The 22,217-nt window shown below is 39.7% G+C and overlaps 3 protein-coding genes across 4 annotated transcripts in view; 1 reads left to right on the forward strand and 2 right to left on the reverse strand.

Moving 5' to 3' along the window:
* Window positions 1–1,989: 1,989 nt before the first annotated feature.
* epcam (epithelial cell adhesion molecule) lies at window positions 1,990–4,448 on the reverse strand. Its single transcript, XM_088013164.1, has 9 exons — window positions 4,092–4,448; window positions 3,661–3,771; window positions 3,312–3,576; window positions 3,167–3,232; window positions 3,025–3,088; window positions 2,814–2,912; window positions 2,542–2,739; window positions 2,411–2,455; window positions 1,990–2,312 (listed from the first exon to the last, which is right to left on the reverse strand). Exons 1-9 carry the CDS (start codon window positions 4,153–4,155, stop codon window positions 2,295–2,297), a joined length of 930 nt encoding a protein of 309 aa, XP_087869290.1. The 5' UTR covers window positions 4,156–4,448; the 3' UTR covers window positions 1,990–2,294.
* A 7,545-nt stretch (window positions 4,449–11,993) lies between these two features.
* Window positions 11,994–14,203, reverse strand: LOC148155381 (tumor-associated calcium signal transducer 2-like). The gene is made up of 7 exons (XM_088013203.1): window positions 14,031–14,203; window positions 13,703–13,813; window positions 13,354–13,618; window positions 13,209–13,274; window positions 13,067–13,130; window positions 12,426–12,524; window positions 11,994–12,351 (listed from the first exon to the last, which is right to left on the reverse strand). The coding sequence occupies exons 1-7, from the start codon at window positions 14,092–14,094 to the stop codon at window positions 12,205–12,207; spliced, it is 816 nt and encodes a 271-aa protein (XP_087869329.1). The 5' UTR covers window positions 14,095–14,203; the 3' UTR covers window positions 11,994–12,204.
* Window positions 14,204–16,415: 2,212 nt separating this feature from the next.
* The window catches only part of LOC106930706 (uncharacterized), a 28,741-nt gene continuing 22,939 nt past the window's right edge, over window positions 16,416–22,217 (forward strand). For both annotated transcript variants that reach the window (XM_088013168.1, XM_088013169.1), the window contains exons 1-4: window positions 16,416–16,826; window positions 19,279–19,334; window positions 19,439–21,517; window positions 22,046–22,168. In XM_088013168.1, coding sequence (XP_087869294.1) covers window positions 16,786–16,826; window positions 19,279–19,334; window positions 19,439–21,517; window positions 22,046–22,168 — 2,299 coding nt within the window. In that variant the 5' untranslated portion in view covers window positions 16,416–16,785. The remainder of the gene's footprint in view (window positions 16,827–19,278; window positions 19,335–19,438; window positions 21,518–22,045; window positions 22,169–22,217) is intronic.

Here is a 22,217-nt window from a genome sequence, read left to right on the forward strand (position 1 = left end):
TTTTAGGCAAAATAATGTAAAGCTAAGCATATTTGTAATATATTTGGAGCAACTGCAGCTCAGTGGTTAGTGTAGTAGTCTTGTGATTGGAAAGTTGTAGGTTCAATTTCAGGTTCCTCCTGTTACATGTCGATGTGCCCCTGGGCAAGGCACTTAACCCCAAGTTACCTACCAATCTGTGTATTGGTGGATAAATGTGAGAGTATGAATGGATGAATGTGACTCTCCTCTACAGAGAATCACATTCACTCTGAATGTGACTCAGAGCGGAAATGATTGGAAAAGTGCTCTTTAAGTTCAGTCCATTTACACAAAAATGTTAAAATTTATATTTTTTAAAATATCTGAAATACTGCCAAACTGGTGGGGTAACTTTTTGTGTTTTACCCACAGGTTTCACTTCATGCCGTAGTTTATTTTTAAGCAGTTATGAGTCACGGTGTCAAAACCTTAAACTGTTGCTGCAGCCAGCTGGTTACTCCACAGGTTGTTGCTAGGTAACCAAAGAGTGAGTGAGTTAGTTAATACCACCAACCTTGCATAGCTTGCAGTGAGAAGTTGAATAGCAAAAGCTCTCTCTCTTCCTACATTTCCTAGAATGCTATTCGGTTCTGGATTAAAGTTCAGTGAATATTGTATAAATATCCTATCAGAAATATTTTCTATTGATATTAATCATGTGTCTCACAGTATATGTTATTGATTCATTATCCAGCCCTAACTTGGGTTACACTTTAAACAAAGGCCAATTTCAAGGCATCAAATTGCCTTCAACCATGCTTAACTTTTTATTTTTGTCCCCAAGTATCAGATAGCCTTCAAATTAAATATTAATTCACTCAGTTTTTCTCAGGTAAAAGTAGCACTACTTTTTTATTTTACTGAATTATTCAAGTAAGAAAGGAAATGTTAGAGATTGCTCAAGTAATGACTGTTGGATCACAGCACCTTAATTCTGATGTCAGACTGACAAAACTAGAAAGTGCAAATTCTGGTATTTTAAAAACTAAAATGTGAAAAATCTTAAAGTGACTAAATGACAATGTACTTTTATACCTTAAACTTGTGTTTTCTTCTAAGAGAGTGAGAGACGAACATTTTTTTAGTGTTGTGGACAAAGGGATAAATGTGTAATTGGTTTCCGTAAATGTGTCACAAAGCCTATGGAAATCTACGTAAAGCGACTGAAACCAGAACATTCAGTCATCTCCTTCTCCTCCTCATTGGTGCAGAGGGAACTGTCGTGCCGATACCTGCAACAGGTGCCGACAGCGATGTCCCGCCCTCATTCCTGTAACAGAGAGCCGGGGGGAGGGGAGACATAAGACACGCCGACCTGCCCCAACAAGTTACGAAACCTGTTTTTGTGGCCTGGTTGCTATGGAGACAAAAGGCAGGCAGAAGGGGACAAACTGGGTGAGGCAGGAGGGACCAGTAAACAACTTCGACACTTCGTTCAGCTTTTGTTTACGTTCTTTTGTTGGGAAGTTTTAATAATTTAGCTTCTATGGAAAGTTTTGCTCCTGCCGCCTCAGAACCATTTTGTTTGATTCTAGAGCTTGAATTGTCCAATTCTGTCTTATATGAACACCTGGTGTGTTAAAGCAACCAGACCAACTGGTTCAGCATGCAGAGAAAGCAGTTCTGTTGATAAGACAAGCAATTCACAGTAAAGGGTTTTCTGTGGAAAAGTAAACCTACAGTGTGTACGAGTATATTTTAGTAAATTAATTATACAACGCTCTAGGTTAAGACTGCTTTGGAAAACTTTACATAATACAGTAGCTTTCGAAGTCAAGGATGGATGGAAAACAAAGCTTCCAGAGGCACCACACCCAGGTGACCCTCACCTGAGCTGAAAATCTTCCACTGAAACTGCAAGTAAACATGTCAGACAAATTATTTGAGATCAAAGTGGTTTATGTCAGAAATTCTCACTTAAAATGAATTTTACTTTGCAACTTAAAAAAATACACTTAAAGTCAAGAATACATTTTAAAAGTAGTTTTATTAAAAAGTCAAACAGCATAAGAAACTGTACAGTCCATGATAAGAAATTTCCAGCTTTTGAACAGATTCTAACATTAAAATGCATTACATCAACCACATCTTCAAAAAAATAAAAAGTCATGATCAGATACATGTTGTGCCAAGAGTTTCCACATGTTATAAACGGGCAACCATAAGAGAGAAAAAAAACTTTTCTGGAAACAAATCTCAGTTTCTCAAAAAAAGACTAAAAACAAAATGGCACTCTTCCTCTCAGGATGACTCTCCATAGACTTCCTGCTGCCTTACATTTGCTCCCTTTGCTGGATTTTTAGGAGAAAAGAAAAAAAAAGGCAGGTCAAACAACAAAACCCATGAGCAAATAGTTTTACAGTGACGGTGTACAGGAAGCTGCTTTTACCTGAGTCTTGCTGTAGCGCTGCTGCCGTTTCCGATTAACAAAGAACTACACCAGGAAAGAAAAATTGATTAGAGATCCATGAACATTTATGCAGGAGGGTTGGGCGTTTTCACCATGAAGTGCGCACTCACCAGGGCCACTAAGCCGAAGACCACAACCAGCACCACGACCACGATGACGGCAATGATTCCCCCGGTCAGGTGCTGCATGGTGATAGTTGGACGCTCCACATCTACATAGTACACCACAATCTTATCCATCTCCAGGTTCTGGCTGCCCCCGCTTAGCTGGACCTTGCTCTGGTCCTGGAACAGAGGGGAGACCTTCAGCTGCAAGAGAAGAGAAAGTGGGTGAGGGTCCGTTCAGATCAACTCAACTGTATCAGAGACTTTCAGAAACTTACATCTTTCTCCATGTAGTAGGCCATGGTGCCAAGGTCAGTGGCACGGTCTTCTTTCGGCTTCTCTATATCTATCACAATGTAGCGACCATCAGGGTCATACTAAAAATACAGAGACAAAAAGGTTTCATTAGGCGGATCAGTTTTCATTATCGTTTCTTGTTTTAAGATGTGGCAAAGCAAACGGCTCCAGTCATTGTCTAGAAGTTCTCACCTGAACTTCTTTAACCAGATTGCTGTCGAACTGGTAACGGGTTTGAAGGAGGTTTTTTGCTGACCTATAGGATGGAGAGGTTTTCATTAGGAAGTTTAGTCATAAACAATGTCTGAATAAGACATGCGTTATATAAACGTACGTTTTCAGAGCATCTCCATCCACCTTACTGTTAACTTCTTTGTGCTTCAGCTCAATACGAATCATGCTGGAGAGAAAAAAATAAAACTTAAAAATGTCACCTTCCAACATTCACCTGGAGCCAGAACAGCAGGAGTTTTACTCACAAGGTCTCCACCAGCTTGGAGCAGTTCATGTTCTTATCGCCCATGTCGGTTCTGCGAACACCGGCGCTGTTGACGCACCAGCACTCCTCTGTTCTGTTGCACTGCTTGGCCTTGAATTTACCATCAATCTCGCATTCTGGGTCATAGATACCGTCGTTGTCTACAATGGCGTGTTCATGTGGCTTTCCACCGATGTTGAGACGGACGTCTTGGCCCAGTCGTCTTCTGTGCATCTCAGCTTTCATCAAAAAGCACTTTGGGACCACTAAAGGTGGATTATAAAAAACCCATGAGAACACAACCAAACACATGCAGCACCCATGAGTCACGATGTGTGTAGTTTACTCACATTTTTCACAGTTGACGTTTTGTGGGACATTCTCATCAAGGGGGAGTATACATGTACATGGGGGTGCAGCACCCTCACAGTTGACCCATTTCATTGTTTTACATGAACCACCTGAGCAAAGAAACACATATTTGGATTTAATCAAAGGTGAACAACACAACCTGCACTTATTGTACCCCTGCTACATGGAAAATATAACTAGTCGGAAGGACCAACAGGTACACTGGCAGGTTTATTTAACACCTGGGCGTTGGTTTCCGCAAACTGAGTGAGGTGGAGCTCCCATCCCCCACCTTTACCAATCTGAACGTTTCCAATAGTTTCCATACATTAAAATAAACATAAAATAACTCCAAATGTAAAATTAAACAATATTAATAAAAAAAAGACTAAATAAGTGTTACTAAATTTAATCAGTTCACGGTACTTACAGGCAGAGTCCACAGTTTGCAAAGCTGCAAAGACAGCCAGGGCCAGAAGGATGAAACCCTTCATAGTGATCGTTTCCAAAAGAATAAACTTTCTTCTTTAGAAATAAGAAGCGTCTCTCTAAGCGTCCGCCGTCCGCAGAGGTCACACAAAGAATGAAGAAGGCGCTCAACAATACTTCCTTTTTCCTCCTGACGCAGGTGTGTCTACCGGGCGAACCTGTTTGGAGAGAACCTTCACCGGGAGCGCGCACGCACAAGAGCAAAGTCACGAGCACGGCTCAGTTGTGGTAACGAGCAAAATTCCCACTGATTGTAATCCGTGGAGTTTGTTGTCGCTCTCAACTGACAAAAACACCGCGACAGAGTAGATTTATAAGAGAAGCGGCGCTTTACGTCACTCTAATTAGCATAAGCGGTGAAGGAGGGGGGAGGAGGGAGTGGACGGAACGGTGACGCTCACCTGGTTCCGGTGTGACCATATTTGTTGTCTGTTTCGGTCTTTTTGTCTCTGTTGACATATTTTCTGCTTTCGGCTGGTAAACATTCCTTATTTCCTTTTGGTCTCAGTTTTGTCGTTATGTATTTTAGCAACACTTTGTAAAATATGTTCATATCAAAACAAGTAAGCTAATTTTAAAAGAGCATCAAAAGACGTTTCACATTATGTAAATAATGTGAGCCAAAGGGCTATTCACCAGTTTTGGTGCCCCACCCACGCAAGTTTCTTTCTCACATAAAATGTAAATAGAAATTATTCTTTATTTTTAAGACCTCCAGCAGAGCCGGCTCAAGGCATAAGTGAACTAAGGAGCTGTGCACTGACTTTCAGCAGACCCCCATGAACATTTGAATTTTACCTCAGACCACAGAGCCAGCATACTGTTTATTGATGATGTGAATACTATTAAATACTGCACTGTTAAATTTTATGCCATGAGTTTAATCTTGGTTATCTGGAACAAACTTTCAGAAAACTGTCAAAACCAAATTCATTTGATTTTAAAAACCCTCCTGTTTAGAGTTGCCTTTGATTCATAATAACTGGAACACTGATCAACATATTTAATGTGTATTTGCTTGATGATCTTTGATTATGGCGTTTGACAAAATGCAATGTTTATTTATGTTTCATAATATTATGTTTTTATGGTGTGAAGCACTTTAGGAAATGTCTTTCTACATCAAAGCTTGTGCACAAACAAGAAGCTTCACTTGAACTCAGACTGAAGGCGCGTCTGCAGCTCGGGCATTTTTAGTTTGTTCTTCATCCAGTAAAGCTTCTCACAGTACGCAGTAGAGTATGCAGAAATTTGACTAAAATAGGAGTAGCGATACTTTATAAAAATATTACTCAAGTAAAAGTAAAAGGTACAGGGAAATGGAAATATTCCTATGAGTAAATTTTTTTCCCAAAAAGCTGTTTATGTAAGTTACTCATAGTTACCACTTCTGCTTAAATGCCAGGTGTGGAATAAATGACAAATAAAAGATACAAAAACATTTGATTCCTTATATTTCACTTTGTAATGATCCATCACATAAAATCCTAATAAAAAAATTGGTTATGATGGAATAAAATGGAGGAATGTTCTGATGTAACTACTGAAGCTCATTATGTCCCAATATTTGGCATTTTGAGCTAAACCAGTAAAACTGAATGTCAGCTGGATAATAAACAGAGTTATGTTTGTTATCCATTTTTGTTTTGGAGGAAAGACTGCAATATTATATTTATTTCCTCAGCTACTATTCCGTTTTCTAATGCGATTTAATCCTCTTTTTTTGATATAATATGATAAACAGCTTGTAGCGAACCCAAATCTTCTTTTTGGTTGAACTAAAACCTGCGTCCTGTTTGTTTATCTGTTATTGTTTCATTCTCTGGGACGCGATAACATCATCAGCTGTCCAGGCAGGCGTTTATCATAGCAGAAACTGGAGGCTGGGAAAAAAAAACTCAGGTGTTGTGAGTCACGTTCTGACAGCAGAGACGGTTGAGTCACAGCCTCGGGTCTCGATCCAGGCGAAGGAACATTCTCAGGAGTTTTGAGCCAGGTATCTTGGAGCTGTCTCATGAGTTTTTGTCTTTAATTCGGTGGAGGGAAAATATTTGATTAGAAAAAACACTTTGAGCTTTGCTGGTATGAAGCAACCAAAGCACAAATTTAAATAAAAAGCTTCCTGGAGAGAAGAACACAATATAGGAGGAACAAAGTCTGGTAGTCATTTCCTGGAGTCGCCCATACATCTACACTGTAAAACATTTGAGCTGAGTTTATCTTCTACTCTTTAAGTCAAATACATTCAGCGAGTTTTAGATTTTGAACCTAAATGTGAGTTTGTGAAAGATAAACTTACCTCCAAGAGTTTTTAGGTTAGCACTTAAAAAACTCGAAAGAAGAAAAAGACAGGAGTGGGAACTATTTCCCAGAATGCTTAGCGGCATGTTTTTGTATCCTGAGATGGACTGATCTTACTCTGGTGTTTTATTAAGGAAAATGTTTGTTTTTATGTCCTGTTCACACTAAATGTTTCTGACTTGAATTAATTGTGATGTTTAATAAATTTCATTATCAGATCAGATATTTTGTTCATGTGATTTTAAACAAGAATTTAAATTTCTTTAAAGTAAAAATAGTTATTTTAACTTAATAATGTGAGTAAAGATAATACAGAAATGTGGCTCTTTAACTCGGTCAGGGCAGTTTTTTTTTCTTGCATATTGTGAAATAATTATTTTGTTTAAATTCCAGTATTAAATTGAAACTCACAATTCAAGATTAATAAACTTAAAAAAAACAATCTTTAGACACTTGTCTCTTGTTGTTAAAACAGCTTCATGAACTTTAATTTCTGAATTAAAACCAAAACAGTTTTCTTATTAACTTAAATTGCACTTTCAAGGCAGCAGGTGGACTTTTACTTTCAAGTTAACCCACCTTCAAATGTTTTACAGTGTACCTCTCGAGGCTGTTTCCAGTACTGTCCTACAGGAAGCTGTCACATCACAAATACATGACCTAATGGGCCTAAAGGCTGCTTGTCAGCAGTAATCAGTCCTGCAACACACATTTATCTTCATAATTATCGATTCTACGTAAAATTCTCTTGATTTTTTGTCACATAAACCTCAATCCGGTCAGATGGCAACTTTTCCTGGGACTCGATTATCTCAGCTGTAATCTATACACTGCAAAAACACAAAGCCTGATTTTTGCTCTAGTTTCTAGTGCAAATAAGATAAAACTTACTTAAAAGTAACTTTCCAGCAAAATCTAGAGGCTTGTTTTAAGTCAATCATTTCTTAATATTTATGAAAAAGTACTACTTCAATTAGCAGATAAATTAATTTATAACATAGAAAAAATGTCTTGTTATGAGTTAATTTATTTGCCAATGGAGCAAGAACTTCTTCATCAATATTAAGGAATTATTTACTTAAAATAACCTCCAATATCAGACTAAAAAGTTACTTTTAAGTAAGTTTGATCTGTTTCAAGTTTACTAAGATATTTGCACTAGACAGTAGACCAAAAAACTTGGTAAGATTTTGTATTTTTCCCTAGTAACCAGTAAAAAAATAATATTTAAGAAGCATGCAAGTTAATCCAGATAACAACATGAGTCATAATGCTACAGATTGATTATTTGACCAACTGAACAAAGTATTGTGTTTGTATAATGTTCCCTAACAGCGGATAGTTTCCAGTAACCCTAAAACCTGCTTGGTCTGTTCTCGTTTCTCCCTGAAGGGATTAATCATGATGCATATTAAACCTGATGACAGCACGGATTTTCTCCCAAAGTCACATGCGGTTGGGAATGAACAGTTCAAATTTTCAAAAAGCTTTTAATTTTTACTTTTACCAGACGATGTTCCTACACAATGTTCCCACGCAGCGTTTGATGCGCTGTCAGCCTCCAGCAGATCCAGTTTGTCTGGGACGGTGTGGGGCAGAAACAAGGCTGGAAACAGTTTTATTTGTGAAGCACGCTTCAGCAACAAGTCGGTTCAAGGTGCGTTACGAAAACATGAAACAACAAACAAGAAGGAAACTTTACATATTCTCAAATGTCTTCATCATAATCATCACCATAAAAAACTGGAATAAAGACAAAAATTAATGAGGTTCCAGCAGGAAGTGCTTTACATAACAGTAACCAACTGTAAAACAAACATCAAACATTACATTTGATCAAATACCATCATCAAATCATCAAGTTTGGAGTTGTTACTAATCAAAAGTAACTAAACAGGTTTGGTTTAGTCTAGATTTAAAGGAACTCGGTGTTTCCGCTGCTTTGAAGTTTGTTCCAGATTTGGGTGCGTAGAAGCTGAAAGCTGCTTCTCTGTGTTTGGTTCTGGTTCTGGTTCAAAGCAGAACCAGAAGCCCTGAGAGGTCTGGAAGGTTGCTATGACAACAGCAGGTCTTTAATGTATTTGGTGCTACGCCGTTCAGTGATTTATAACTAAGAGCAGTATTTTAAAGTCTGTTCTCTCAGTGTAGTGACTGTAGGTCTGAGTGATGAGCTCCATCTTCCTAGTTTTAGTCAGAACGCCAGCAGCAGCGTTCTGGATCGGCTGCAGCTGGAGGATTATTTTTTTAATGTGAATGTTGCAGTAATCAGTTCAACTAAAGATAAAAGCATGGATGGGTTTTTCTAGATCTTGTGGAGACATTTCTTTGATCCTTGAAAAGTTGTTGAGGTGATAGAAGACTGAATTTGTAGCTGTTTTTATGTGACTCTGAAGGTTCATGTCTGAGTCCGTTACCACAGCCAGATTTCAGGCCTGATTTCTGGTTTCTAGCTGTAGTAACTACAGCTGCGTGCTCACTCCAGATCGGTACTTTTTAGGTCCAAAGATAGTTCAGTGTTTCTTGGCAAATGTTCATAGGAGTTTGGTGGTGTTGGGTTTAATCTCCAGTCTCTAATCTCTTAGTCCCTGAGGGCTTGATTCACGATTTTATAACCAAAACATCAAGGAATGAGACACTATTTCTGTTTTTGCTTTAGCTCACCTCAGAGTTTCTGGATAATTTAGATCTGAGGACTGAAACGTCCATGAAAACGGATTGATTTTTGTCTTGTGAAGTGTTTTTGTGTTGATTTCTTCCTAAATATTAGATGGCTATCCTGTTGATTGGCCGATTAAGGAGGGAGTTTTAGTCTTCTGGTGGAGGCCATCATATTTTTAAAAAAATGCAGTGTTGTATTTCACAGATTATGATGTTGTGAAAGAGGAAAGTGGAAATAAATGGGAGAGAAATGAAAGGAAAAGTAATGATGTGACGGGAAAAAGAAAAAAGTGGGAAAAATGGAGAAAGAAGAAGCTGTGATGGAAAAAGGAAACGAGACAAAACAAGAAAAATTTTGAAAAAAAAAAAAAATTAAAGAGAGAGGTCATAAAAATCACTTTCCATGCCTTTCAAACAACCAGAAGGCATGTAGGTGAATCTAATACTAGAGTCCTCTACTGGTGAACTGTGGAGAGATTTTTTTCCACTCTTAACATCCTGTTCACCAAACCAACTCCAGCTCATCTCCAACGTTGTTTGATCCCATTCCTCTGTTCAACGGCCGATGGTACGCAAGTTCAGACAAGTGAAAAATGTTTCCTGACTCTGAGATCGACCTACATCTGCATTACTCAGATGGCTTGCTCTCTCGTCTTTCCTGAAAATTCAGAGATTACGGTAATTAGCCTTTGTGTCTCTCCCTCCTTAAATCTCAAGGAATTATAAAGCATAGAATACTAACAAAAGACTTTTAAAAAGTTTCCAGTGTGATATAATGTGACTGTGATTAATAACTTTTTAATTTTGAAGCTTCTTGCTCATCTTTGGCAGGGAAGCCAGTCAGTGTCCCAGCATTGCTGCCAGTTTATGATCAAGTTGTTGCACAACGTTTGTGTGTTACTTGCTTTCAGGGGGAGTAGATGTTTAACAGGGTAAAAAAACAAACAAGCTGACACATGCACCAGCTTCTTCCGCAGCAGTATTCCAGGTTTTGTTCAGGCATTGCTTCCCAAGAACACAAATCCTAAAATCTGTTATTGTCGTTGAGCGTACTAAATGTTCCTCTCAGGGACGGAATGCAACTTCCTCATAGCATCACAAAAATGTTGAAAGAAAGCATTTCACACTGTGGTTTATTGTGTCTGCATGCATTGCTTCAACTGTAACTTTAATCTTTCTTTGGTGAGTCAGTGCCTGTTTAAAATGTTATATCTGAGTTCCTGCATGACTGCAAGTATGTGAGTGACACAGTCATTTTACAAGAGACTGAGAACCCATTTCTGATGACACATTTTACAACCAAAATTACTCAATCTTGTGTTTGTAGCTATAAGCATATAAAGTGTTTTAAATCCTCATCACAGATTTTAAACTATGAGATCAAACTTGCATGGAGACGTCACATTATCCCATAAAAATACAAAAGCATCCCAGTCAGGTCTGCACACTCCTCAGAGCCCCTACTTTCAGGTCAGGTGGCACAGCTCTCCACACAATTGCTCAAGCCGACCCAAAAGGAGCCAAGGCGGACCACAGGGTGTGCATAGAGTCCCATTTGTCCAGCAGCAACACACGGAGGCGTGGCGGGGCATACAAGACATCACAATTAGAGGCTGTGATGCATCACCAGGCGACCTGAGTGCGCTGATGGCAGAGGAGCTAAACTGCTTCTTTGAAACCTATCAGCACCACTCCTCTGCTCCAGGCCTCCCCCCTCCCCACCTGGTTCCCACACCACTCATTGTACAGGAGCATGATGTCAGACAGATGCTTCTGGCAGCAAGCCTGAAGAAAACTGCCAGCCCAGACTAAGTACCTGGCAAGGTGCTCAGAGTGTGGGCCTACCAGCTTGCACCCATCTTTACCAGGACCTTTAACCTCTCCCTGGCTCAGGAAGTCATCCCACCCTCCCTAAAGTCAACTACAATAATCCCTGTGCTGAAGAAGTCTCCCATCATCAGTCTGAATGATTACCTTCTGACTCCTGTAATCATGAAATGCTTTGAGAGAATAGATCATATTCCCGAGACTGTGGATCTGTTTGCATGACATGCTAACAGATCCACAGAGGGCGCCGTTGCCTTAGCTCTCCACTCAGCGGTGAACCACCTGGAGCAGCAGCAGAGTTACATCCAGACGCTTTTGGTTGATTACAGTTCGGCCTTCAACACAGTAACCCCAGACAGACTCATCTGAAAACTGGTCACTCTCAGCGTTCCTCCTGTCACATGTGTGGATAAAGGACTTCCTCACCAACCGACCTCAGACTGTGAGACTTGGGCCTCTTCTGTCCTCTACTCGCAGGGCTGTGCGCTGAACCCCCTCCTGTATTGCCTATACACCCAAGACTACAGCCCAGCCCACAACCGCATCGTGAAGCTTGCTGAGGACACCACAGTGGTCGGACAGGGTGATGAGGCAGCCTACAGAGAGGAAGTCCTGAAGCTGGCAGCCTGGTGTTCAGAGAACAACCTCACTCTGAACACCAAGAAAATCAAAGAGGTCATCCTGGACTTCAGGAAGCTCGGCACCGACCCAGCTCCTCTCTACATCAACGGCAAGAGTGTGGAGAGGGTCTACACCTCCAGGTTTCTTGGTGTCCTCATCTCTGCCGACCTCTCCTGGACTGACAGCATCGCAAACTAAACTCCAAGCTTCTACCGCTCGTCCATGCAGAGCCTGCTGACAAACTGCATCACAGTATGGACAAACTCATCCTGTCTACAGCAGCTGCACTGCTACAGACAGGATGGGGTTCCAGAGGGCCGTTGGATGTCCTCTACCCTCTCTAGTGGACATTTATGCCTCCCACTGCCTCCATCCACAATGCAACCTGCATGCGCAGAAGAAGAAGGTTGACGCCACACAGCAGCGAAGTCATAGATTTATGGATCAGTTATTTAAAGTTTATTGTGCAATGTAAGCTGACAATATCACTGCAAAATAACAGCAAGACAAATGAAGCTGATAAAAGAAAGCACAGCTAACAGTGATAGTGATTGCGGAGCATTAACTGCATTTCTATAGAGGGATTTGTTTGGATGCGTAGTCGGAGTACAGAGTGGGCCAAGCGCTTCAGTAACTCAGACTATTTTTTAGTTTTCATCAGAAGGGTTCCTCATGGTGATAGTTGGACGCTCCTCATCTACGTAGTACACCACAATCTTATCCAGGTCCAGGTTCTGGCTGCCCCCGTTGAGCTGGACTGAGGTCCCGTTTGAGAACAGAGGGGAGACCTTCAGCTGCAAGAGAAGAGAAAGTGGGTGAGGGTCCCTTCAGATCAACTCAACTGTATCAGAGACTTTCAGAAACTTACATCTTTCTCCACGTAGTAGGCCATGGTGCCAAGGTCAGTGGCACGGTCTTCTTTCGGCTTCTCTATATCCATCACAATGTAGCGACCATCGGGGTCATACTAAAAATACAGTATAGTTATTAGGAGGATCCGTTTTCATAATGATGTTGCCACATTTTGAAGCACGTTAGGTTAGGAAGTGAAAACAAATCATCACACTGACCTTTGTTTATGTCTGCTTCATTTGGGCCAATGTTGGAGGGTTCTGGCCGCACCTGCATTACACAAATCATATATATTCTCACAAATCACATACATTGTCACAGAAATGTGTGTGATGTGTGTGAAATGTATGTGGTGTTCTCAACCAGGCCAGCTCCATTGATGCCGATCTCTTGGCTCCAGTTTCACTGAAATGCTACGAGATTTTCCAGGAATCGTCCACAGCTGGGACCATTCAACATTTGGCTGGATGAGTGTTTACAACAGTTTAGTGATTGTTATTCCACATCTCTCCAAATACGAATTCCTTCCTGACTTCCAGTTCAGACTGGCACAGTACGTTTCCTTTTAATATAAACATACCTTAGTGCAAACAGCCAAACAACATAATATTTCTCTACAGTTACAAACGGCTCCAGTCATTGTCTAGAAGTTCTCACCTTAACGTCTTTAACCAGATTGCTGTCGAACTGGTAACGGGTTTGAAGGAGGTTTTTTGCTGACCTATAGGATGGAGAGGTTTTCATTAGGAAGTTTAGTCATAAACAATGTCTGAATAAGACATGCGTTATATAAACGTACGTTTTCAGAGCATCTCCATCCACCTTACTGTTAACTTCTTTGTGCTTCAGCTCAATACAAATCATGCTGGAGAGAAAAAAATAAAACTTAAAAATGTCACCTTCCAACATTCACCTGGAGCCAGAACAGCAGGAGTTTTACTCACAAGGTCTCCACCAGCTTGGAGCAGTTAATGTTCTTATCGCCCATGTCGGTTCTGCGAACACCGGCGCTGTTGACGCACCAGCACTCCTCTGTTCTGTTGCACTGCTTGGCCTTGAATTTACCATCAGTCTCACATTCTGGGTCGTAGATACCGTCGTTGTCTACAATGGCGTGTTCATTTGGCTTTCCACCGATGTTGAGACGGACGTCTTGGCCCTGTCGTCTTCTGTACATCTCAGCTTTCATCAAAAAGCACTTTGAGACCACTAAAGGTGAATGATAAAAAAACCATGAGAACACAACCAAACACATGCAGCACCTATGAGTCACGATGTGTGTAGTTTACTCACATTTTTCACAGTCGATGGGTTGCATGTTATTCTCATCAAGGGGGAGTATACATGTACATGAGGGTGCAGCAACCAGACAGTTGACCCATTTCATTGTTTTACATGAACCACCTGAGCAAAGAAACAAAACAAATGTAATCAAAGGTGAACACCACAACCTGCACTTATTGTACCCTGGACCCCAGAGTGAGGTGGAGCTCCAAACCCCCATCTTCACCAGTCTGGATGTTGTTCTCAATAGTAATTAAAAAATGTAAAATTAAATAATATTAATTTTAAAAAGAGACTAAATAAGTGTTATTAAACCTAATCAGTTCACGGTACTTACAGGCAGAGTCCACAGTTTGCAAAGCTGCAAAGACAGCCAGGGCCAGAAGGATGAAACCCTTCATAGTGATCGTTTCCAAAAGAATAAACTTTCTTCTTCTTTAAAAATAAAAAGCGTCTCTAAGCGTCCGTCGTCTGCAGAGGTCAGACAAAGAATGAAGAAGTTACTCAACAATACTTCCTTTTTCCTCCTGACTATGTGGAGCCTGGATCCAGGCTTCGAGGCAGTACCGAGTAAAAAGGGGGCATGTCGGATGAAGCCCCGCTCCGATGCTTGTCCTGCTGAAAACCACGTGACTGACAGTAAACGATGCTTTGTATTGTATGGGATGAGACTGCTTCGTTTAGTTTTCAAAATAAAAGCGTGACGAGCAGAGAGCATCTTAGGAGAGTATTTGTCGTCAGCAGTGGGTGAAGTGAAAGGAACATTGACCAACATATTTATATACGTATGTAAAAAAGACAGGAGTGAGAACTATTTCCCAGAGTGCTAATGGCATGTTTTTTTATCCCGAGATGGAAGTTCGTTACATTGATCTGACTCTTGTGTTATTAAGCCAAATGTTAGTTTTATTGCGACCGTAAAGCTTGAGGAAAATGTCCTGTTCACGCCAAATTTAGGCAGAATTTATTGTGATGTTCAATAAAAATTCATTGTCAGATCAGAAATTTTGTTCATGCAGTTTGAAACAAGAATTTTAATTATTCTAATGTAGATTATGGCAGTTTTTTCTTGCATATTGTAAAATAATTATTTGGTTTAAATTCTAGTATTAAGTTAAAACTCACAATTCAAGATTAATTCACTTAAAAAACAATGTTTAGACAACTTGTCTCTTGTTGTGAAATCAACTTCATGAACTTTAATTTCTGAGTTAAAACCAGAAATTAACTCAGAAATTGGCTATAAAGTGGCTCAGGGACAACAAAGTCAGTGTTTGGCCACCATGAAGCCCTGATCTCAACCCTGAAAACGGCTGTAAGTTTGGTGATTTATAGAGGACTGGGCCAGAACTCTGAAAATCTTGTGGACGGAAACCAAAATGTTTTGACCCAAGTCATCAGACATGTTGAAAGCAAAACTACCAAATACCAAGGAAATGTATGTAAACTTCTGGCTTTAAAGACATCAATAAATAATTCTCTGACACATCCTTTCTGTCATTATTGTGGAGTTTAGCAATAATTTAGGTAATTCGTAATTCTGCCTAAAACAAGAGAAGTTTGGTCTGATCTAACTTCAGTCTGAGTGCATGTTAACCTCTCGTTGCAGCTGCAAATGTCCCTGCAGTTGCACTTAAGGTAGAAGAGAAACTGGGTTTTTTAATCTTTTTGAATATATATATATGGTACAGTTTAGCTGTGTCCATTTATTTTGGGTCATAGCTTAACAGTTTTAACTTTGCGCCAAAGAGCTAGCTCTGCTTTTCCAAGCTGTGGCAGAAGTAAATCTCTCTTTTATTAATCCAGTAGCAGCTGGTAGGAATTTATTAGTGTCAGATATGACACAGGTGTGATAAGATAGATAAATATTGGCATGATAAATTGCCAATGTCAAGAGAAATATTCACCACTTGATGTGTCAAACTGCATTTGTTTACTGAAGAGATAAAAAGAAATATGGTGATAAATGGACTAATAACGCAATCAGGATTAATTTACTTTATGTGTGTAACTTGTTTCCTGAACAAACAGCAGAGAACATTGGAGGGAACCAATTACAGCGAATGAAACCTCCTGGTTATTAAGTCACACATTGACACAACGTTACCTAGCAACCCAAGCCGAGTCCGGCCTGTTACCTAGCAACCCAAGGCAAGTCGGCCCATTACCTAACAACCCAAACAGAGTTCCAGGACATTTGATCAGCTAGTTTTACTGTACAATGGCTGCTGAAAGACAGGGGTTTTGTTGTTGACTTAACATCCAGAATCCACCTGCTGCGTTCTTGTTGGTTGTGTGGGAGGCTCTGCTTCTGCTTTTCAAAGATGTATGGCTGTATAATTTTGCATCTGTTTGCAGCCATTTTCATGTGTGAGTGTAAACGTTGATTTTGGGGGCGTGGCCAGCAGCAGCTTATTTGGATTTAAAGTGACAAGAGGCCCTAAAACAACTCTTTCTGAGAGGAGCTCAAACCAGAATCTCATTAGCTAAGAATGATTTTGTGCAAAAAAATGTGCTAGACATGTTTTGAATACAACTGTATGTCTTTGACAAGCAGAAGAGGAGCCTCCTGCACAATCAACAAGGATACAATTGAAAAGATAAGAAATGAAATCAGAGGCTACACCCAAACCATCTTGTATCGTGACTGGTTGAAGATTAGTTTGGCCTTTTAATGCTGCTAGTGATTTGTTTGCATCAGTTTATGTTAAATATTGGACAACTCATGGCAGCCAGGAATGTGTCTACTTGGATTACATTGAAATCTTTTCCAGAAAAATCGAAACCTCTCTCTCCCGTAATGAACAGATGAATAAAAGCAAATTGACTGATTATCGTCGACGTACAGTAAAGAGGACAAATGGTGTCCTCAGGTTGCTGGAACATTTATTGTGTATGAGTTGACACATAACCAGAGGAACATGGGTGTTCCTCTTCCCAGAGGTTTAAGATGTCAGGGCTGAGCGTGCTGTGGCGGACAGGGGCATTGTCCCAGGTGGGGTGGAGGAGTCCAAAAATAAAAAGCAGAAGAAGATCCTCCAGGACAAAGACGTGCAGCAAAAGACGAGCAGAGGGACGGAAATCTCTCAGTCATGGCAGACACAAACGGGACCATCAGACTGGGAATTATGAGGCGAGTTAAAATCTCTGTTTTATTTTTCTGTGGTCGTAGTCAAAGGGATTAATCCAGATTTTTATGTCTCTCATGAGGAAAACATTCATGTTTTTATTCAACTGTTTCTGTATGTTTGAGGAAAGAAAACAGTAGTTAGTGTCATAAATTTATTTTGTATAGTGCTAAATTTAATTGACCAATTGGGTATTTATTTAAGCTTTGATAAAATATTCAAAAGAAAAATATTTCAAGAGGTAAACGGGACGAAAGAAAGGAACTAATTGATTGAAGTCTGTGTGGAAAACAGAACAAAGAAGTAAATAATTAAATATAAATAAAATGCACATTATAATATTATATAAATTATTACGCCACCTGAAATTACAGGCTACATGTTACATTTTAAATCATTTAAATCTGTCTTAATCCAGATTTAAATCTCTCTCAGTAAAGTCGTTTTGGACTAAAGTTACAGATTATCTTAGTTATTTCTAGCCCAGTTTAAATTTTAAACACGTGAACATCTAAACCCAACTCTGTCTCACAGCAAAGCCTCAGAAAAGGCTTCACTTTGCAGCAGGTTATTAATTCAGTATAAAAATTATATTTTCCTCAATTTCTGTCAGTTTTAGTTTTATCACTGATTGAATTCAGAACTGGCATCTGGGACTAATGTTTCATTCAACATAAATACTGATGTTCAGTCATTTTAGTCGAGGTTCTGTTGGAATATTATAACCATTTCACAGACTTTTTAATGCCAAAATGTCTATTAATGTTTTAATATTCATCAGGGATGATAATAAAAAAGTGGAGTTTGATTTTTTTAAGGGTGTTTTCAAGAACTTTTCACACCCAGATGGAAAACATAATTTTAGACTTTAAATGAGTGAATGACTGAAATCTTCACTCTGAAATTATAAACAAGACATATTAGTAGTAGAAAAATAATAATAAAAAAAACATCTGTAGAATTAACATAATTAATAATCTTGACAATTAGGATTCTTAACTGAATTTAAGCTATACATAGAAAAGTACAACAGCAATAAAATGTATATATTTTTATTGATCCAGCTAGCTAATTAGCTACCTATCAATGTGTGTATCTATAGTTGAAAAACTTCTGTAAATCCTACATCTATTTGATCCATTCTGGACGTAGATTAAGGCCACACTTCACACTACCTATAAACGATCTTCTCCAGCTGTAAATACAGTATATATGTCTGTAATTTATCAGTCATTTCATACTTTCTATCTATATTTCTTCAGCATCTACCTTTAGGACTCCATACATATTCACTGAAATATTCCATATAAATGACCAATATGATAAAAATCAAGCCAGTATTTTATATATCATATTCAATCAGTCATGCTCAGTAATATATTCAGCTGTTATATTACCGTTTTGTGGTACATTTTTATCATTTATTTTTAATTATTTATGTTCATACTTTTTTAAGTCCTTTTCTCTGCTGTATGTGCTGCATGCACAAACGCCTTAATGTTGTCTTTTTTTCAAATGAAACTTTATGTACAGTATTTGACTTGTTTTAAATTTATCTATGTCTATAAAACTTCTTCTGTTCTGTCTGATCTTAAAGATAATTAATTGACAATCACTGTGTTTAAGGTAAAGACCACATAACAAAAATCCAGAAAAAATGTAATAAAAAGATTAAAATGCTGCTTAAAGAGCATTGGTTGTTACCTGTAACAGTGCATTTTTGACCCACCGTGCTGTCCTAGTTGCAGGAGCTCAGGGGTGGTAGCTGCTCCTCCATGTATGTAACTGGAGTCTCTCCTGCCGTCCATCCAAAGCCTCCGTTGAAGGCAGACAATAGCCCTGCATGTCCTCAGGGGTGCTTTAGCATTTAGACTGAAACCTAATAAGAGCAAACACAAGAGATTATTTTCATTACTGTTCAGATTTATGCCAATCGCCTCTTTGAGTCATTTCCTGACAGTGACAAAGCATTCAGGCCTGGGAATATTTACATCAGTTTGACTTCAATATGTTTGATAACAACTTGAATGAATCATCTAGCACACATGCCAAACTCAAGATCCCGGCGCCAAATCTGGCCCGCCGTAGCTTTTTATGTGGCCCTCTGGACTCCAGATTACATAAATAAGTCCCTCTAGTTTTTCACAAACCTGCAAAATTCACTCAGAATCAACAGATTTAGCAGTTTAATGGGTTTAATTAATACATTCTTGCACAACTGGCCCTTTAAGAACGTTCAGCTTTCTGATGTGGCCCAAAATGAAACTGAGTTTGGCACAAATTGAAACTCAATATGCATTTATTTGTCAAATTATCAAGGTCAGCTAATATTTTAAAAACATCGAAGCCAGAGACTGAGAAACTAGACACTCAAAAATGCATCATTTGGCTTGAAGATTGCTTTAGCTAATAAAGTGAAATCTATTCTATGTGAAAATGATTTTTTTTCCCTTTTAGGTTTTCTATCTTGTGGCTGTTAACTGTCTACGCCCAGCTGGTTTGCTGCTTAGCAGGTTTGTGCAGCTCATGTGCAATAATGAATTGAGTGATTGATATTTCTTAAAATTTAAAATAATTTGGTTTTTCAACTTCCTGTCTTTCTTTTTTTCTTTTTTAGTTGTTGTCGACAAGAGTGAATGCGAGGCAGAAGGCATTAAGTGCCACGCTCAGGCTGACTGCCTGAAGATTAGCAACAACTTCACCTGTGCGTGCCGCGTGGGTTACCAGGGTGACGGTCTGCAGTGCAGCGACATCAACGAGTGTCTGAGTGGCATTCAAAGTTGTCACTCGAAGGCCAGCTGCACAAACTCCCCAGGCAGCTATTCATGCGTCTGTCTCGATGGATATGTTGGTGATGGTAAAACCTGCCAGGACATCAATGAGTGTCAAACGAACAATGGGGGCTGCCACCCTACTGCAGTCTGCACCAATTTGGATGGTGGGAGAAGGTGCCAGTGTAGTTCAGGATTCACAGGTGACGGCTTACAGTGCACAGACATCAATGAATGCACAAGGGAACGAATCTGCCATTGGAATGCCACCTGCACCAACAACCCCGGTTCTTTTGTGTGCACTTGTAATGCAGGCTATAAAGGAAATGGAATCTACTTGTGCATGGACATAGATGAGTGTTCAGAGAGTCGTGTGTGTTCTACTTTATTAGGTTTCAAAGGCTGCATAAACACACCTGGGTCCTATCGTTGTACATGCAACAGTGGTTTTCAAGCCACTGGACAGAACTGTATTGACATTGATGAGTGTGCAAGCAACATCTGCAGCCCTAATGCAGTTTGCAAAAACTCTGTTGGATCATACCAGTGTACCTGCAAAAGTGGGTTTGTGGGAGATGGGTTGACATGTGCTGATATAAATGAATGCATTAGAGGCAATGAATGCGACTCGAAGGCTGTTTGCATCAACAGGTTGGGCAGTTATGAGTGTGTGTGTCCGGAAGGTTTTGTTGGAGATGGACGACGCTGTGAAGATGTTGATGAGTGTGCAAAGCCAAACATTTGCCCATCTCTCACTACCTGTGTGAACAGTCCCGGGTCCTACAAATGTGACTGTGGCAGTGGATTACTCTTCAATGGGTCCAAGTGCAATGACATTGATGAATGCAAAGCAGGGCAATGCAGCCCTTCTGCAAACTGCACTAATTCATATGGTTCCTTTTCTTGTCAGTGCCTGTCAGGCTACACGGGAGATGGTTTTACCTGTGAGGATATAAACGAATGCTCTTTGAATTCAAAATGCCACTCGAAGGCTGTTTGCAAAAACTTACCTGGTTCTTACAACTGTACATGTGTGACTGGCTACTCTGGGGATGGGCTTCAGTGCAATGACATCAACGAGTGCCTGGTGAATAATGGAGGCTGTAAAAACAAAGCAACGTGTGTCAATAACCAAGGGTCTTTTGCTTGCCAGTGCCAGTCAGGTTTCATCTTGATTAATAAGACAATTTGCCAAGACATCAATGAGTGTGTGGAAAAGAGCAATCCGTGTGGAGAGAATGAAGAGTGCAAAAACACTGATGGTTCTTATGAGTGCTCTTGCCTGGCTGGGTACAACCGCCCTGCGAGCAACATGGCCTGCGTCGATAGGGACGAGTGTCAAGACAAACCGTGCCACATCAATGCCACATGTCTCAACACCATTGGCTCGTACACCTGCACCTGTAAGAGAGGCTTTACAGGGAATGGCTCTCATTGTTTGGACAAAGATGAATGTGCTCAGGGGCAAATATGCCACACAAGGGCCACATGCACTAACACTATAGGGGGATTTTTCTGTTCTTGTCAGCAAGGTTTCATAGGTGATGGATTTTCCTGCGAGGATGTGAACGAGTGTTCCCGCTCCAATACCACCTGCCCTCCTTTCTCACAATGTGTCAACTCTCCTGGTTCTTATGTTTGCTCATGTTTGAATGGTACCGTGGCCTCCAATGACTCCTGTGTGTCACCAGTTTTTCTGTGTGATCCTCCCTGCCATAGTAAAGGTTTGTGCCACCTTTCACCTTCCGGATATCAGTGTGTTTGTGACATGGGCTTTGAGGGCAATGGAGTGACCTGCACCGACATCGATGAATGCCAGATGGACAATATTTGCCCTGACAATGAAACTGAATGTTTGAATACCCCTGGATCATTTTCTTGTGTCTGCAAACAAGGCTACACTCTCAACGGGACTCAATGTGTCGGTAATGATTATTTATTTATTTATTTAAAACAATGAATGTCCAGAGCCAGGTTCAGCCTAAATATTAGGGCATGTGATATTTAATTACATATTAATATCAATTAATATTAAATTATATCCCCTCTAATTATATCAGACACAGATTACTGTAAGTATAAAATGCAGTTTTCAAATTACTATTTAATTCATTAATGGAAGACAATGGACCCAAACCAATATGACCTTATGCAAAAATGTAAACACCTCTTTTTTAAATCATAAATATATTTTTATTGAAGTTTTTTCCAGCCACCCCAAGTACTTTAACAGTCTATCTACTGATCAGGCATAATATTATGAACAGTGAAAAACATTGGTTAGCTTCATTGTGGCACCAGACTAGTTTTTGTTTTAACTGGGTACCATAAGCCAATTAATTAATTTGATGACTATACTTGAACTAGACCTGCTTTTAGTTTATTCTGATTGCTAAATTATTTACCTTTCATTGCTTCTCTCTTATTACACTATTTGTTCATGACTTTTCCAGATGTGAATGAATGTGATACGGGGCAGCAAGACTGCAGTGAGTTTGCCCAGTGCAACAACACAGTGGGCAGCTACTCCTGCTTTTGTCGAAGTGGTTACACAGGAGATGGGAAGAACTGCTCTGGTACGTATCACTTCCTTACCATGTACAAGCTGTTGATCTTGCTTCTGTT

This window comes from Poecilia mexicana, unplaced genomic scaffold, assembly GCF_051168715.1.
Source record: "Poecilia mexicana isolate PSO_F unplaced genomic scaffold, ASM5116871v1 scaffold_15, whole genome shotgun sequence".
In the NCBI taxonomy this organism is placed as follows: domain Eukaryota; kingdom Metazoa; phylum Chordata; class Actinopteri; order Cyprinodontiformes; family Poeciliidae; genus Poecilia; species Poecilia mexicana.